The sequence below is a fragment of the Gouania willdenowi genome, chromosome 7, assembly GCF_900634775.1.
Source record: "Gouania willdenowi chromosome 7, fGouWil2.1, whole genome shotgun sequence".
Taxonomy (NCBI): Eukaryota; Metazoa; Chordata; class Actinopteri; order Blenniiformes; family Gobiesocidae; genus Gouania; species Gouania willdenowi.
This window is the reverse complement of record NC_041050.1, coordinates 40019072-40037765: the sequence shown is the minus strand read 5'-3', so window position 1 is coordinate 40037765 and position 18694 is coordinate 40019072. Positions and strand designations below refer to the sequence as shown.

The window sequence follows — 18694 nt, the reverse complement described above, 5'->3', positions numbered from 1 at the left end:
AGAGCTATAGTGAGTAATGAGTAGCTAGTTAGCATAGCATAGATTGTTCAATGAAGATTTTGTAGTATAGAGTGGGCGTGTCTTAACTCCTCCAGGAGCCCCGCCCATAATCAAGGCAGTTTTTGATTTTCCCTCCTAGTGGCAGGTCAGGAGAAAGCAGGGTCCGGGGTCCAATGCCGGCCCTTTAGAGCTTTCAATTTGGCCTGCAGGAGAAAGTAAAGATAAAGGTGAAAACGTTGATGAGTTGTAGACATTCCAGTCCCTCAAAACTCACAAATTCAAGGAAACTCTCAATTTTCCCGTACCTTTATAGCGACTGCAATAATTTGAATCGTAAATTGTGGGAAAAACTCTCAACTTTTTAAAATATCCTGTAGTTTCTCACAAGTAGGAATTGTTACCTGCACATTTGTTGCTTGGATATTGTATGCCAAACTCATGGCCCGGGGGCCAAATCTGGCCCTTTGGAGCATCAAATTCAGCCCCAGAAAAAAGTAAAAATTACAGAGAAAACATGAATCATTGTGTAAATGAAACAACACTCCTGATGCTTATTTCTCATGATTGTAGTTATTTTTAATGTAAAGCTGTTGAAAAATTACTGCAATGTTCCTCAAATTATAACAAAATATTTCCTTTAATTTAATAGAAATTGGTCACAAAGTGTAGATCCTGTTGGGAATGATATCTGTGACCCCTGAACTGAAATGAGTTTGACACTCGTGTTGTAGGTGGTTTATGAGTTACAGTAGAAATGGAAGCGTAAACTGGGGCCTGATAATGTCTAATTTATGGATCAAACTGCTTCATCTTTGACCCTGAAGAACAAATGAGTTTGACGCTCCTGGCTTTAGTGGTTTAAATGTAAATTTTAGTGTAACTAGTAATAAATATGGATAATGGTAATGATGTAAAATAATGTGATTTTCACAGACTTTTTAGTGTTAAAATGGAACTTTGGTATATATATTATGATATATTAGCTATAGTGACAACAGTGTACCTAATAATATGGACATTAGAGTGGGTAATTATGAGGCTTTCTGCTGCTTTTCACAGATTTCATATATTTGTACTGTAGTTCCTTAAGAGTCTACAGTGACAGTACACTGAAATGTATTGTTTGTTGGTATTAAAAAGGCAAAAGTACAAATATGTGTATTAAAGAAACCTTTGAACAAACTAACATTATAAACAATCAGATGTTTTCATCTAAAAACCTTCCAAAGTACAGAAATGTACAGTTGAGTGAATTAGTATTAAAGTTAAATTCAGCAGTCGTGTGTTTTACTGGAATCCAAGTCGTGTCCCTGAGAAGAAAAAACAAAGGTTTGAAAATAAGAAATAGTACAAAAACCCACAGTATGACTTTTATTTACCTAAATAAGATATAGTGCAGTGAATACAGATATGGACAGTTACAATCAGGGTTGGGGTTAATTACATTTTAAATTACAATTACGTCTTAAATTATCCATGTTCAAATACAAACCATTGACGATTACGTTGACCAGTATTTTTTTCCAATGATGATTATTATTTTTCCTCTGAAAGTCAATTCAAATGACTAAAGTTAAATAACTATAAATCACAATAATACTGAGCCTTTAATAAACAGGTCAGTTTTAAATCAGCTGTAAAATACACTAAAAATTATGATCTATCATCTAATTTGTTTTTCATCTACTGGTTACTTTGTTAGGCTTCATAATCCATTAAAATATTGGTATTAATATTTTTCTGTCAGTGAACCCCTAGATTTAGAGTTTTTCTTTTTTTTTTTTAAATGGTAAAATGATCCTCAAGAGAATTAACAGGTAAACTTGATATGAAATACATTTTAATAATGTTTATTACATAGGCCGATGAGCAAACCATAAAACTATGACAGATTCCCAAGTTTTGAGTTCAATTACATTGTGAATGAAAGATTTTATAAAATGTTCAAGCCAAATATTAGAAAGTCAATTATCTGAACTCAATTACAATTCAATTATGATTACAACAGCAACACATTTTTTCAATTACGATTTAAATCATAATTACATCCTAAAGTAAATAAAGATCAATTACGTGATTACAATTATAAGTGACCTGAACCGTGGTTACAGGTATGTTGTAAACGTGTACCTGGGGGGTTGTGTGTAGAGTGCTGAGGCAGCGCTGCACAGCGTGATGAACTGATGGAAAGATACAGGACCAGGGAAGGTTGTCAGATACACAACCCTGAGCTCTGAGCTGGGATTTAACACGTGCTGTTCACACAAAGAGACACATTTAATCCTGGATGAGTCATTAGAACAACCTGGATTACAGGATAACAGCTCCATCAAGTTAACAAAGCAGATTTAAAGGGCCGAAAATATTTAAAATAGGACTATTTTACAGTTTTAGAGCCTGTGTTCCTCCATGTTTAAATCATGTGATTGATGATGTCACACGGCCCCACTGTCTGTAAACATCCCATTGTTTTCTATTGGAGTGAAACATTCAGCCTGATTTATAGATCATTTAGTAGATTTTTAGATCATTTAATAAGTTTTTTAGTCAAAATAACAACTTGTGCTGTTTTTAGTTGCTCTAAATAATCAGAAAAGTTAAAGATGTCGATGTAAACCTCTTTTGTTTACAGAAAGAGGATAAAAACTGTTCCAACTCTGCGGATTGGTAGTAGACAAAAAAGCAGAGAAGAAGAGCTCTCCTAAGAGACCTTTACTCCCCCTTAAACAGTGCGCTGACATGCTCTGGTGGCTGAACTCAGAGAATAGATCATGGACTGTTGAAGAAACACAAACCCTGAGAATAGAAGGACTTCTGGGTGTCCGTGATTTACTCTCTAATTTCAGTGTCAGCGCACTGTTTAAGGGAGAGTAAAGATCCCTTAGGAGAGCTCTTCTGCTCTGCATCATTGTCTACTACCAAACCTCAGAGTTGGAACTCTCGCCCCATGTGGTCATCGATTATTTTTCAGGTAACAACAGTTTGTATCCTCTTTCTGTAAACAAAAGAGGTTCACATCGACTTCTTTAACTTTTTCTGATTATTTAGAGCAACTAAAAGCAGCACAAGTTATTTTGACTAAAAAAGTTGCTAAATTATGTAAAAAGCTGTTAAATAATCTATAAATCAGGCTGAATATTTCACTCCAATAGTAAACAATAGGATGTTTACAGGCAGTGGGGCCGTGTGACATCATCAATCACATGATTTCAAGATGGAGGAACACAGGCTCTAAAACTGTAAAGTAGTTCTATAAAAGTTACAATACAATGAATATGGTGCAAAATAATGTGTTTCGTTAGACATAAATCTACTAATAAGTACATTTCAAAGGTTTTATTACACGTTTGTAAAAACAGTGTCAATGAAAGTGAAGAAATGAACCTGTAAAACATTTTAGGAAGAAAAGAAGAAAAGAAGAACAGCTGACCTGGACACGCTGCCAGAAACACTCTGATGCCCTGGACGTCCAGATCATCTATTACCTGGAAAATACACAAATTATATCTGATAATACACAAGTTTGATCAGTTAAAACAATAAAGTCATGACACAGTGATATTAGCATAAACACAAAGAGGATGTTTACTATAGTTTTATTAAGTCAGACTTTTTATCTAATCTGACTTTATGTAACGCCTTAAACGCCTTTGATCAGCAGGAAAGATTATTCAGTTTGACTTTTAACCATTTTGGCTCCACTTAGCTTTACAGAGTTATTACATACAACTCATGTTACTAAAGACAAATAAAAGGAATATCTTTTTTATGTAAAAAAGATCCCAAACATTTGAAAATGGGAGTTTAATGTCACTGAGAATTTAGCATGTGTAATTTGGACATAAATCAGTACAAATATTAACATGTAAAAAGGGTGATGAACTGAACTGATGGAATGATGTTTATTTCCCTCCTCACCTTACAAAGTGTCGTCATACCAACAGAATCCATGAAAGTGACGGAGCTCAGGTCCAACACGAGGTAATGACTGTGGGATGGTCTCAGGTTCACTGAGGAAGAGGAGGAGGAGGAAGCAGTGCTGTAAGCTGCTGGATTTTCCTTCTGATCTTCACACACTTTCTAGGGGAAAAGTAAGAAGCAGTGAGTTATATTTTCAGGAACAATAAATGAAAATAACAGAAAACATGGAGATCATCATGTCTGTGATCAGGAAACAAAGAAAATCTGACACTTTGTGATAGTTTGGTTTTTACTCATTTTACGCATCTGAAAAGTTGCAGTACTCGTTGGATGGTACCAGTTAGCACTGCCTAGTTAGCCTTGTTAGTGTAACCCATGTGAACTAGAGGCCAACTTCCTGCCATGGTTTTATTGTGACGAGCCCGCCCTACACCTTTAAAGTCCCTGGCTCCTCCCCCTTCACTCTTGTTTGCTCCACTGAATGCTGTGATGGCTGCTCTCACTGTGGCGTCTGCATGGTCGGCTTACTGATGGAAAATCACCACTGAAACACAACCTTCATAAGAAATACCTGGATGAACATCTTCTCCTATAAACTAGATATCTCTCCACTCACCGGTGAGTCGTTTCACATTGTACTTCAATGTGTTTTATTAAGTATTTGGCGGATTTGTGGTGTACCAGACTCCATTGAAATTCCTGCAAAATTAAGCCACCATTAGCTGCGGAACACACAGGGTCAGTCTGACCATTTGCACTTTTATTTAAGTAATCCTTTTATTTTCTAATTTATAATCAAAGCCGAATTGTTAAATAAATAGTATTATAGTAAATTAATACTTCACTTTTTGTAGTTTTGATTGATTTTGACCATTTCTGTTACTTTTTGAAAGAAATGCCCATTCGGCTATGTGGTCTTGAATAGGCTTTGACCTACTGAATGAGATGATTTATTTGAAGAATCTATTTAAAACATGCATGTTTAATTTATGATATGACTTAGCTTTACAGCTAATGATGTTGATTTAAAAGTGCACTTTATTCCTTTTGATCTCTGAAAATATAGAATGAAGCTTCAATTTGATTCACCTTGATATGGATTTTTCTGCTATGATTTATAGCATTTATTTATAACTGTTTATTTAATTAACAATGACAAATTGTTTAAATGTGCTAAGGTGAATGTATTTTCTGTTTTAAAATATACTTAAGTTAATTCCTGTTTGACTGATTGTTGTTGGCCTTGTTTTATAGGTCAGGTTTTTATGTTAGTCCTGGATCACCTACCACTCTCGACCACTAGATGGCGAGCCACCACCCAACCACCGCTGCATCGCGGTAGGAATATTTGATCTTTTTGTTACCTCGGACACTCGGACCTAATACTTGGAATATACCCTGGGGACCTTTTCTGTTTTGTATTTTTCCCCCAATGCGAAAGAACTTTGCGAAACCCTTCGCTTTTGAACTTGGCGAAATCAAACAAACTGAACTGAACTCACCAAAGGAAATGAACCTTGAACTGAACTTTGACTACAAGTTTTGAAAGAAGAAAATATTGTCTTTGTTTTGTAATTGTATTTTGGTTGTTTGTTTATTGCCTATACCTGATTATTAATAACAACTAAATAATATATATCAATATAAATTGACTCCAAATATCTTTAATATATATAATAGCTTTAATATACATATACTAAAACGAAATCCTTGTGTCTGTGTCCAATTATTCACACACCTTGGCTCTACAGCCGAACCTATTTCTGTTGACCTTTTTTGCAGTCAGTTCCTGAGCCCTAGTGTGTTATTGATTTGTTACATTTGGCGAGCCAGCCAGGAGCCTTGCTGTGTGAATAATTGTTTTGGGAAAATTTTGGGAAAAAAAAAGTTTGAAATTTTTTTTTTTTGAAAAAAAAAAAAAAAAAAAAAAAAAAAAAAAAGTCAATCATGGATTTTGTTGAGCAATCCGGTATTAATATTTGGCACTCAGTCCTTATTACCGGTGTTTCTAATACTAGTGCTGATGAAGAAATTCTAGATTGGTTGCGAGAGTACGGGGCTCTCAAAACAGTTTTGCCCGTTAATGATCCAACTAGCACTTTTCATAAAAACCTGATTGCTGAGTTTGAAACCGCAAGTTCATTCTCTGACATAAAACCGTTTCTACCTCATAAGTACACTTCCCGCTCAGCTGCTGACCGCATGTACCGCGTCACTGCCCTTGCTAATGAGTACGCCGCCACAGTGGGACGCAGCCAACCCACCCCCGATTACATAAGAAATTTCAAAGAAATGGCCGACCGCAGCGGTACACGTTTTGAAGACCTACTCAAAACAGTTATGGATCAGATCCAACAATATTTAGTATTAAGTGGAGCAAACAATGATCAAAATGAAGAAGTAAATGATGAAGATGATAGTGAAGAAGAAGAAGTAAAGGTGAACATTAAAACAACACAGCCCGTGTCTGAAACACATATGTCAGTGCCTGCACTTCAGCCCTCCCAAATACCCGTTCAACTGGGCCCACGGACTCGACAAAGTCATCCAACTGGACCCATGGGGACTGGCTTCTCACCAAAATTTTCCGTCTCCCAACACGATTTAAATCCTCCGGAAGTACAGAGGCTCGTTGTTGAACATGTTGTCCGAAATACTGACCTGAGAGTTCCTGCTTCGCTTCGTCTCCGCTCGTTTTCTGGCCGCATTCCAAAGCCAAGTAATGAAGCCGATTATGAGTCGTGGCGAACACAAATAGATTTGCTGCTTGCTGACCCAAACCTGCCTGCTCTACACGTCACCAGACGAATCATTGAAAGCCTGCTGGCACCTGCTGCCGACCTGGTCAAAGGATTGGGCCCTGACACTCTGCCTGCTGTCTTGTTATGCGTATTGGATTCAGCTTTCGGAACGGTGCAGGATGGTGAAGAGTTGTACGCCCAATACCTGAGCATCTTGCAGAATCCAGGAGAGCGGCCATCAGCCTACCTTCAGCGGCTTCAGTTAACGCTCAACACGGTTGTCAGAAGAGGAGGCATTTCGGCTGCTGAAACCGACAGACATTTACTGAAGCAGTTTGTGCGTGGATGCTGGGACAACACAGTAATAACAAAGTTGCAGCTGGAGCAGCGCAAAGAAAACCCACCTCCTTTCTCAGAACTCCTGCTGTTGTTGCGAACAGAAGAAGACAGACAACAGGCCAAAGAATCATTAATGAAAAAGCACATCAGTTCCAGTTCTTCAAAGCAAAAAGCCAACATCCAGTCGCAAAGCACCTGTTCCTGCGGCCATTCGTCTAGTTCCAGTGACGAGCTTAAAGAACTGAAAAAGCAAATGAAACAGCTCCAGTGCCAAATGTCTGCCTTCCTGTCTGCACAGAAAAGTCCAGCACAGCCCAAACCAGCAGCACGTCAATCCAGCCGCCCTTCGCTTCAGTCCGCAGTCAAACCAAAGCCATGGTACTCCTTCAACTGTGGTGAAGATGGCCATATCTCCTCCTCCTGCACAAATGCCTCCAATCAAAGTCTGGTCGAGCAAAAGAAGAAACTGCTTCGCCAAAAACAGCAAACCTGGACCAGTAAGAATCCTCAGTTAAACTAAAAGCAGCTTCTGTGATGGGACACTCAGGAGCTGCCACCACCGTCAGTCCCAAGAACCCACACAGTTTGCCAGCCCTGCCAAGAGGACTTGTGGGAACAAAGAGCACTGCGCAAGTCCAAATAAAAGGGAACCACTTTAACTGTCTCCTCGATACTGGCTCCCAGGTCACCACAGTGCCCCACTCTTTTTACAATACCTACCTTGCTGATCACGAAATAAAGCTCTTGAACGACCTGCTTGAAATAGAAGGTGCCAATGGACAATCCGTACCTTACCTGGGGTACATTGAACTAAACATTACATTCCCACCTGATTTTCTCGGCTCCAACATCACAGTAGACACCCTGGCTCTTGTTGTCCCCGACCTGAAACAGTCCCAACCGCTGATACTAGTTGGTACAAACACCCTTGACTCTGCCTACAAAGAACACTGTGACACTCACCCTGATCAGTTATTTTTGCCTGCTGCCTCTGGTTATCAAGCTGTCATTAAGATACTCCAGCAACGGCACAAATTTAACTTGGATGACCAGTGGGCCCCCCTGCAGCTCGACTACCCATTCACCATCTCTGCTGGCCACACCACTGTCCTCGAGGGATTTCTGGCCACACAATTGCTGCAAGGTGAAAAGGCTGTTGTAATTGAGCAACCTACTTCCTGTCCCTTGCCTGGTGGACTACTTGTAAAGTCATGTCTTGCTGACCTGCCTGAACGCCAGCCATGCCATTTGCCAGTCATTGTGACCAATGAGTCTGACCACGCCATTACCATCCCGGCACGGACAGTCATTGCGGAGGTATGTGCTTTCCAGAGCATCTGCTCTAAACAACAACACGTCCATCCGGTCCGGTCTGCAGACACTTCAATGACGCTCGAATATGACTTTGGAGACTCACCACTTCCACCTCACTGGAAACTGCGCATCATTGAGCAGCTCAACAGTATCCCTGAGGTCTTCGCAAAGCATGACCTTGATTTCGGCCGGACGGACAGAGTGAAACACCAAATTAAACTGTCTGATCCAAGGCCATTCAAACAGAGGCCCAGGCCAATCCACCCTCAGGATATCAATGCTGTAAGGAAGCACCTGCAGGAGCTGTTGGAGTCAGGAGTGATCCGTGAGTCTGAGTCGCCGTTTGCATCACCGATTGTAGTTGTGCGCAAGAAAAATGGGAGTGTGCGCCTGTGCATCGATTATAGGAAACTCAATCTGCAGACTATAAAGGATGCTTACCCACTTCCCAAGCTTGAGGAAACCTTTTCTGCACTTTCAGGGTCCAAGTGGTTCTCAGTCCTTGATTTAAAATCTGGCTACTACCAGATTGAGATGGATGAGGCAGACAAAGCAAAGACAGCATTCGTTTGTCCATTGGGATTTTACGAATTCAACAGGATGCCACAGGGAGTGAAACAACGCTCCAAGTACATTCCAACGGCTGATGGAGAGATGTATGGGGGAGCTACACCTGAAGGAGGTCCTTGTTTTTATTGACGACCTAATTGTTTTTGCACCTACTCTCGAGGAGCATGAGGTGCGTCTGATGAAAGTCTTGAATCGCCTGAGAGAATTCGGATTGAAATTGTCCGTCGAGAAATGTACATTTTGCCAAACGTCAGTGAAATATCTTGGCCACATTGTTTCACAAGATGGCATAAAGACTGATCCAGACAAGATAAAGACACTCACTTCATGGCCAGTCCCCCAGAACTTGAAAGAGTTAAGGTCATTCCTCGGGTTCGCTGGGTATTATCGGAGGTTTGTGCACGGATATTCCACCATAGTAAAACCACTTCATGATCTCACTGCTGGTTATCCTCCATCTCAAAAGAAGTTCAGGTCAAAGATCAAGCCTGAGGCCTACCTGAACCCCAAAGAGCCCTTTGGAGGACGCTGGTCACCCAAGTGTCAAGCTGCTTTTGAGACCATCATCACTGAACTTACCTCTGCTCATGTCCTGGCGTTCGCAGATCCTGTGAAGCCCTACACGCTCCACACCGACGCAAGTTCCACCGGTCTTGGGGCCATACTCTATCAAGAGCAAGATGGAGTGAACCCAGTCGTTTCTTACGCCAGCCGAGGTCTCTCCAGGAGTGAAGCCAAGTACCCTGCCCACAAATTAGAGGTCTTAGCTCTCAAATGGGCAGTCTGTGAAAAATGTTATGATTACCTGTATGGTGCACAGTTTACAGTCGTCACGGACAGCAACCCGCTAACTTACCTGCTGACATCTGCAAAACTTGACGCCACCAGCTATAGATGGCTGTCTGCTTTGTCCACGTTCAACTTTAAGATCGTCTACCGAGCTGGCAAGCAGAACGCAGACGCTGATGGTTTGTCCCGCCGACCGCATGGTGGGCTGTCTGACGACCCTGCATCCAGGAAAGAATATGAACGGATCCTGAAGTTTACCCAGCATCATCTTGAACCAGCCCACATCTCTCTCGACCAGCAGATTGTCAGAGCCGTCACAGAACGCCATCTGCTGCACAGTCAAGACCCGGATGATGTTCACCATGCCCTGATATTGTCAACCTCAGTCCATGCCGACAGTGTTCCAGATAGTTATGTGGATGACACTCAGTTTGCCTCTTCTGTGCTCCCTCAACTCTCAGCTGCTGAACTTGTCTACAAGCAGCGTGCCGACCCCATAATCCAGCACGTCATCGCACAGCTCGAGCGTGGGGAGTCGCCACCGCCACTGCTGAGAGAACAGCTTCCAGACCTGCCTCTGTGATTGAGAGAAGTAAATAAATTGGAGCTCCGTAACAACCTTCTCGTCAGGAAGAGACAGGTGGGAAGCGAGCACATTTACCAACTTGTGTTGCCAGAAGAGTACCGGGCTGAGGTGCTTCGCCAACTCCACAATCAGATGGGACACATGGGAATTGAAAGGACGCTGGACCTTGTTCGTTCCCGCTTCTACTGGCCTCGAATGTCCGTTGATGTGGTCAATAAAATCCGGACCTGTGAGAGATGTGTTCGGAGGAAGACTTTACCTGATCATGCAGCACCTCTCGTCAATATCAGGACATCCCGTCCTCTCGAGCTGGTGTGCATGGATTACCTCTCTGTGGAGCCAGATGGGAGAATCAAGGATATTCTCGTTATGACAGATCATTTTACAAAGTATGCCATTGCAGAGCCAACCCCCAACCAAAAAGCCACAACCGTTGCCAAGTGTCTCTGGGACAACTTCCTCGTACACTACGGCATTCCGGAAAGACTTCACAGTGACCAGGGCACTGACTTTGAGTCCAAGATCATCAAGGAACTCTGTGAAATGGTTGGCATACACAAAGTAAGAACTACGCCCTATCACCCGAGAGGCAACCCCGTGGAGCGGTTCAACAGAACACTACTCGACATGTTGGGAACTTTGTCAAACCAAGAAAAGCGCCATTGGAAAGAGTTTGTGAAACCACTCGTGCACGCCTACAACTGCACAAAGAATGACGCCACAGGATTTTCCCCATATGAACTCATGTTCGGCCGTCAACCCAGACTTCCAGTGGACCTAGCGTTTGGACTGCCACTGAATGGTGAAAATCTTAACTCCCATTCCCAATATGTCCAAAAGTTAAAATCTCACCTGGAAGAGGGTTACAAGCTGGCCGTTGAGAACTCCCAAAAACTAATGAATCGGAATAAACTCCGCTTTGACCTTCAAGTCACGCCATCTGAGCTGAGGCCTGGTGACAGAGTCCTAGTTAGGAATGTGCGCTTGAGAGGCAAGCATAAACTGGCTGATAAATGGGAGCCCGACGTGTACATTGTGGTCAAGAAAGCCGGCACTCTTCCCGTGTACACCATAAAACCGGAGGGCAAAGACAAGCCATTGAGAACGCTGCACAGAGACCTCCTCCTTCCTTGCGGGTACCTACCTTCTCAAGAAAAGCACTTGCCTGTGAAAGACACACCTGCAAAGAAAGGAAAATCTCTTACCTTACCTCCTCCAGATCCTGCTGAAGAGGAAGCAGATGATGATGATTCTGTCTCAGTTGTGCAAGTTCCTGCCAGCCTTGAACCTCTAAGATTTACGACAGTCATTGACCTGCCCACTGCCCTTCCGCCTGCTACTCACCTCAACCCCTCACCACAAGGCTTCACCACTCAGAATGATGGAAATCTTAGAGAGCCTGAGGATGAAGGGTCCCCCTCAGTTGAAGAGGAAATATTAGCTGTGGAAACAGTGGGAACCGGCCTTGACCCTGAACTTAATGACATTGAACCTGTACAATCAGAACCTGCTGAAGCCTCTAGTGTGGAAGGAAGTCCTCCACAACCAGAATCTCCAGAGCTTTCCAGCAGTCAACTGGAACCAGACTCACCATTGGAATCAGAACCAACAAGTCCTGTGCAACCTGTACGTCGATCAGGCCGCTCAAGAATCCCGCCAGAACGACTCCAGTATTCACAGCTCGGCCACCCACTATTGAAAAGCATCCAAAGCCTGTTTAATGGCCTGAGCTCAGTCTTTACTTTCGCTCTTCAAGAGGATGAGGGCGATGAGGTTCCTGTCAACCCCAGACATTCAGCTATTCGCTGCCAGCCTGGTCCATGTCCGAGGACGTACATTGGGATAGGGGGGGAAAGTGTAACCCATGTGAACTAGAGGCCAACTTCCTGCCATGGTTTTATTGTGACGAACCCGCCCTACACCTTTAAAGTCCCTGGCTCCTCCCCCTTCACTCTTGTTTGCTCCACTGAATGCTGTGATGGCTGCTCTCACTGTGGCGTCTGCATGGTCGGCTTACTGATGGAAAATCACCACTGAAACACAACCTTCATAAGAAATACCTGGATGAACATCTTCTCCTATAAACTAGATATCTCTCCACTCACCGGTGAGTCGTTTCACATTGTACTTCAATGTGTTTTATTAAGTATTTGGCGGATTTGTGGTGTACCAGACTCCATTGAAATTCCTGCAAAATTAAGCCACCATTAGCTGCGGAACACACAGGGTCAGTCTGACCATTTGCACTTTTATTTAAGTAATCCTTTTATTTTCTAATTTATAATCAAAGCCGAATTGTTAAATAAATAGTATTATAGTAAATTAATACTTCACTTTTTGTAGTTTTGATTGATTTTGACCATTTCTGTTACTTTTTGAAAAAAATGCCCATTCGGCTATGTGGTCTTGAATAGGCTTTGACCTACTGAATGAGATGATTTATTTGAAGAATCTATTTAAAACATGCATGTTTAATTTATGATATGACTTAGCTTTACAGCTAATGATGTTGATTTAAAAGTGCACTTTATTCCTTTTGATCTCTGAAAATATAGAATGAAGCTTCAATTTGATTCACCTTGATATGGATTTTTCTGCTATGATTTATAGCATTTATTTATAACTGTTTATTTAATTAACAATGACAAATTGTTTAAATGTGCTAAGGTGAATGTATTTTCTGTTTTAAAATATACTTAAGTTAATTCCTGTTTGACTGATTGTTGTTGGCCTTGTTTTATAGGTCAGGTTTTTATGTTAGTCCTGGATCACCTACCACTCTCGACCACTAGATGGGGAGCCACCACCCAACCACCGCTGCATCGCGGTAGGAATATTTGATCTTTTTGTTACCTCGGACACTCGGACCTAATACTTGGAATATACCCTGGGGACCTTTTCTGTTTTGTATTTTTCCCCCAATGCGAAAGAACTTTGCGAAACCCTTCGCTTTTGAACTTGGCGAAATCAAACAAACTGAACTGAACTCACCAAAGGAAATGAACCTTGAACTGAACTTTGACTACAAGTTTTGAAAGAAGAAAATATTGTCTTTGTTTTGTAATTGTATTTTGGTTGTTTGTTTATTGCCTATACCTGATTATTAATAACAACTAAATAATATATATCAATATAAATTGACTCCAAATATCTTTAATATATATAATAGCTTTAATATACATATACTAAAACGAAATCCTTGTGTCTGTGTCCAATTATTCACACACCTTGGCTCTACAGCCGAACCTATTTCTGTTGACCTTTTTTGCTTGCAGTCAGTTCCTGAGCCCTGTGTTATTGATTTGTTACATTAGCTTAGTTAGCCAAGTTAGCCTAGTTAGCCTATCAATCAGTTCCAAAGTGGTTCAAAGGAAGATTAAGGCTGTGTTGGAAATGTCACACTGTACTATCCACTACAACATCAATGAGTATATACTGTCTACTATATACTAATTGAGTAGTACGTTAGCATGAGTAGTACGTTAGCATAAGTACTATGATAGCATGAGTAGTACGTTAGCATGAGTCATATGTTAGCATGAGTAGTATGATAGCATGAGTAGTAGGTTAGAATGAGTCGTATGTTAGCATGAGTAGTACGTTAGCATGAGTAGTACGTTAGCATAAGTAGTACATTAGAATGAGTAGTACGTTAGCATGAGTAGTACCTTAGCATGAGTAGTACGTTAGCATGAGTACTATGTTAGCATGAGTAGTACGTTAGCATGAGTCGTATGTTAGCATGAGTAGTACGTTAGCATGAGTAGTACGTTAGCATAAGTACTATGTTAGCATGAGTAGTACGTTAGCATGAGTAGTATGTTAGCATGAGAAGTACGTTAGCATGAGTAGTACGTTAGCATGAGTAGTACGTTAGCATGAGTAGTACGTTAGCATGAGTAGTACGTTAGGATGAGTAGTACGTTAGGACGAGTAGTACATTAGCACGAGTAGTACGTTAGCACGAGTAGTACGTTAGCATGAGTAGTACGTTAGCATGAGTAGTACGTTAGCATGAGTCGTATGTTAGCATGAGTAGTACGTTAGCATGAGTAGTACATTAGCATAAGTACTATGTTAGCATGAGTAGTATGTTAGCATGAGTCGTATGTTAGCATGAGTAGTACGCTAGCATGAGTAGTACGTTAGCATGAGTAGTACGTTAGGATGAGTAGTATGTTAGGATGAGTAGTACGTTAGCATGAGTAGTACGTTAGCATGAGTAGTACGTTAGCACAAATACTATGTTAGCATGAGTAGTACGTTAGAATGAGTAGTACGTTAGCATGAGTAGTACGTTAGCATGAGTAGTACGTTAGGATGAGTAGTACGTTAGCATGAGTACTATGTTAGCATGAGTAGTACGCTAGGATGAGTAGTACGTTAGGATGAGTAGTACGTTAGCATGAGTAGTACGTTAGCATGAGTAGTACGTTAGCATGAGTAGTACGTTAGAATAAGTAGTACGTTAGAATGAGTAGTACGTTAGCATGAGTAGTACGTTAGGATGAGTAGTACGTTAGGATGAGTAGTATGTTAGCATGAGTAGTATGTTAGCATGAGTAGTACGTTAGCATGAGTAGTACGTTAACATGAGTAGTACGTGAGTATGAGTAGTACGTCAGCATGAGTGGTACGTTAGCATGAGTAGTACGTTAGGATGAGTAGTACGTTAGCATGAGTAGTACGTTAGCATGAGTAGTATGTTAGCATGAGTAGTATGTTAGCATGAGTAGTACGTTAGGATGAGTAGTATGTTAGCATGAGTAGTACGTCAGCATGAGTAGTACGTCAGCATGAGTAGTACGTCAGCATGAGTAGTACGTTAGCATGAGTAGTACATTAACATGAGTAGTACGTTAACATGAGTAGTACGTGAGTATGAGTAGTACGTCAGCATGAGTAGTACGTTAGCATGTGTAGTACGTTAGTATGAGTACTACGTTAACATGAGTAGTACGTTAGTATGAGTAGTACGTTAGCATGTGTAGTACGTTAGCATGAGTAGTACGTTGACATGTGTAGTACGTTAGTATGAGTACTACGTTAACATGAGTAGTACGTTAGTATGAGTAGTACGTTAGCATGTGTAGTACGTTAGCATGAGTAGTACGTTAGCATGTGTAGTACGTTAGTATGAGTACTACGTTAACATGAGTAGTACGTTAGTATGAATAGTACGTTAGCATGTGTAGTACGTTAGCATGAGTAGTACGTTGACATGTGTAGTACGTTAGCATGAATAGTACGTTAGGATGAGTAGTACGTTAGGATGAGTAGTACGTTAGCATGAGTAGTACGTTAGCATGAGTAGTACGTTAGCATAAATACTATGTTAGCATGAGTAGTACGTTAGAATGAATAGTACGTTAGCATGAGTAGTACGTTAGCATGAGTAGTACGTTAGGATGAGTAGTACGTTAGCATGAGTACTATGTTAGCATGGGTAGTACGCTAGGATGAGTAGTACGTTAGGATGAGTAGTACGTTAGCATGAGTAGTACGTTAGCATGAGTAGTACGTTAGAATAAGTAGTACATTAGAATGAGTAGTACGTTAGCATGAGTAGTACGTTAGGATGAGTAGTACGTTAGCATGAGTAGTATGTTAGCATGAGTAGTATGTTAGCATGAGTAGTACGTTAGTATGAGTAGTACGTTAGTATGAGTAGTACGTTAACATGAGTAGTACATTAGAATGAGTAGTACGTTAGCATGAGTAGTACGTTAGGATGAGTAGTACGTTAGCATGAGTAGTATGTTAGCATGAGTAGTATGTTAGCATGAGTAGTATGTTAGCATGAGTAGTACGTTAGGATGAGTAGTATGTTAGCATGAGTAGTACGTCAGCATGAGTAGTACGTCAGCATGAGTAGTACGTTAGCATGTGTAGTACGTTAGTATGAGTACTACGTTAACATGAGTAGTACGTTAGTATGAGTAGTACGTTAGCATGTGTAGTACGTTAGCATGAGTAGTACGTTGACATGTGTAGTACGTTAGTATGAGTACTACGTTAACAAGAGTAGTACGTTAGTATGAGTAGTACGTTAGCATGTGTAGTACGTTAGCATGAGTAGTATGTTAGCATGTGTAGTACGTTAGTATGAGTACTACGTTAACATGAGTAGTACGTTAGTATGAGTAGTACGTTAGCATGTGTAGTACGTTAGCATGAGTAGTACGTTGACATGTGTAGTACGTTAGTATGAGTAGTACGTTAGCATGTGTAGTACGTTAGCATGTGTAGTACGTTAGCATGTGTAGTACGTTAGCATGTGTAGTACGTTGACATTTCATAATCCAGTGTTTTTTAAACCTTTAATAACCCACAGCAGAATTCAGGCACTGAGTTCTGAAGATGAACAAAAAACCACATTTCAGGTTTTTCAGGTCTACTGCCATGGATGAGTATTTAATTACACTTTCTCTTCTGTACTACATCACTATTTGATGGCCAGTTTTACCAGTTTAACCAGACAATCTCTCACAGCCCAGTCATCACTGGTATAATCTCACAGATTCAGATAATGGTTCTGATTAAAGTTCACAGCGTGTCACAGTTTTCACAGTTTAGAGCAGAAATAAGAGAACAGCCACTACATACAGTAAATCACCAGGTGATATGTGATTACAGAGTCTCTCCTGGTCCTGGTCACACTGCCCTAAGCGGACCAGATACCATCGTACACTGATAACATTTGCCAAGGTCTCTTCTCAGAGACTCTGTCATTGTTATGCTTAGCGCTATCAGCAGCATTCAAACCCTGAGAGCAGAACAGCTACAGATTCATTGGGACACACACACGGAAACCTCTGAATCCCAGACAGGTCTGCCTCTAAAACCATTTGACCAAATAAACCCTGTGTCCACATCTGACCAGTAACCCTACACTGGACTCTGTGACATTCCATCAAAACCACCACAACACCTGGTGGACATATTTGGACTGATTTGTGGATATAAAGTGACAAAGAGCCCATTGTGTACCTGTCTGATGGCTGTGGAGACCAGCTCTGCATTGGCAAAGTAAAGTGGACTGGAACAGGACAAAACTGTCACTCCTGGAACTGGTTTAGCCTGTGAAAATAAACACAAACACTCCCAGTGATACTAAGTGAATAAAGTGTCTCACCACTAACAGCAGAGATGTTTAGCTACTCTGTAGAAAAAAGACACAAAGGAAACTCCATAACTTTTTAAATCATTTATCATGGTTTACCAAAGAGTCTCTAATAATATTGTTTTTTTCATTTCATTTATTATGCACTTTAACAATCTATCCTTCAAAAATATCATAGAAACTTTCTTAAAATCTCACTATCATTGAAACAATAATAAAACTATAATAAAAAACTCAAAGCTTACAGGACAGTAAATAATCATTAAATAAACACGTCAATAAATGACTTTTTTCAATTAAATCCACCACTATTTGGTCTCTTTTAATCTCTTTCTCTTTTTCTCGTGTGACAATTTCGTCAAAGCGAAGCGGCATCTTTAATGATTCCATCACGTGTGAGTAAAATTACCATAATTAAATGTAAAGATCAACTCATTTGTTTTCAGAAACTGCTGGAATTTCTCAAATCGAGCAGAGTTACGGTTAGTATGGTAAATAAGTTGTGCCGTACGTTTATTTCCTATATAGTGAGTAGTGTGTTTTACCTCCAGGTAAAGATCAGTGTCCTTGTAACAGTCGGTACCAGAAATACGTCCCAGAGCAGCAGCAGAGGAGCTGATAGATGATGACATCATTAATAACTTCATTATTAAAGTGGTCTGAGAAAAATCTGAGAAAATAACACTTTGTTTTGGATAAAAGGAGGGAAATATATTTATAAAAACAGATTCATGAATGAAAGAATGAGTGAAGACAATAATTATAAACAAGTGTATCCAAAGAAACCATCAGGAAACAATAACCTTTCTTTACATTCATTAACCTTACGATGGGACATTTGTTGGTTGATTGGATGTTACCAGCAGTGTTGGGGTCAATTACAATTGTATAATCAATTACAATTATGACATCATTAGTGAGGATGCCTCACTATTGAATTTCAATCCATTTCTACGTTTTTTAAACCTATTTGCTAATATTAATCTATTGCTATTGCTAGGTGAATGTTAAAGCTAGGTTAGTGCTAACGCAAGGCTAAGGATAACGCTAGGCTATTGCAATTGCTAAGCTAATGCAATTGCTAGGTTATTGTTAATGCTAGGTTAATGCAATTACTAGGCTTTAGATAACGTTAGGCTAATGCTAACACTAGGCTAATGCTAATGCAAGGCTAATGCAATTGCTAGGCTATTGTTAATGCTAGGTTAATGCTAATGCTAGGCTAATGCAATTGCTAAGCTACTGCTAACGCTAGACCTAGGCTAAGGCAAACATTAAGCTAATGTTAATACTAGGCTAATGCTATTGCTC

The 18694-nt window shown here is 40.5% G+C and overlaps 1 protein-coding gene across 7 annotated transcripts in view; it reads right to left on the bottom strand.

Annotated features, from left to right (window-relative positions):
• Positions 1 to 51: 51 nt before the first annotated feature.
• Positions 52 to 18694, bottom strand: part of slc26a6.1 (solute carrier family 26 member 6, tandem duplicate 1) — a 37079-nt gene continuing 18436 nt past the window's right edge. For 6 of the 7 annotated variants that reach the window (XM_028452370.1, XM_028452373.1, XM_028452372.1 and 3 more), the window contains 6 exons: positions 17929 to 17998; positions 17251 to 17340; positions 3919 to 4080; positions 3431 to 3485; positions 2131 to 2255; positions 52 to 1310 (listed from right to left, as the gene is read on the bottom strand). In XM_028452370.1, the coding sequence (XP_028308171.1) occupies positions 1272 to 1310; positions 2131 to 2255; positions 3431 to 3485; positions 3919 to 4080; positions 17251 to 17340; positions 17929 to 17998 (541 nt within the window). In that variant the 3' untranslated portion in view covers positions 52 to 1271. Of the gene's footprint in view, positions 1311 to 2130; positions 2256 to 3430; positions 3486 to 3918; positions 4081 to 17250; positions 17341 to 17928; positions 17999 to 18694 lie in introns of those variants that run through there. The other variant, XR_003674462.1, reaches the window with a different exon arrangement.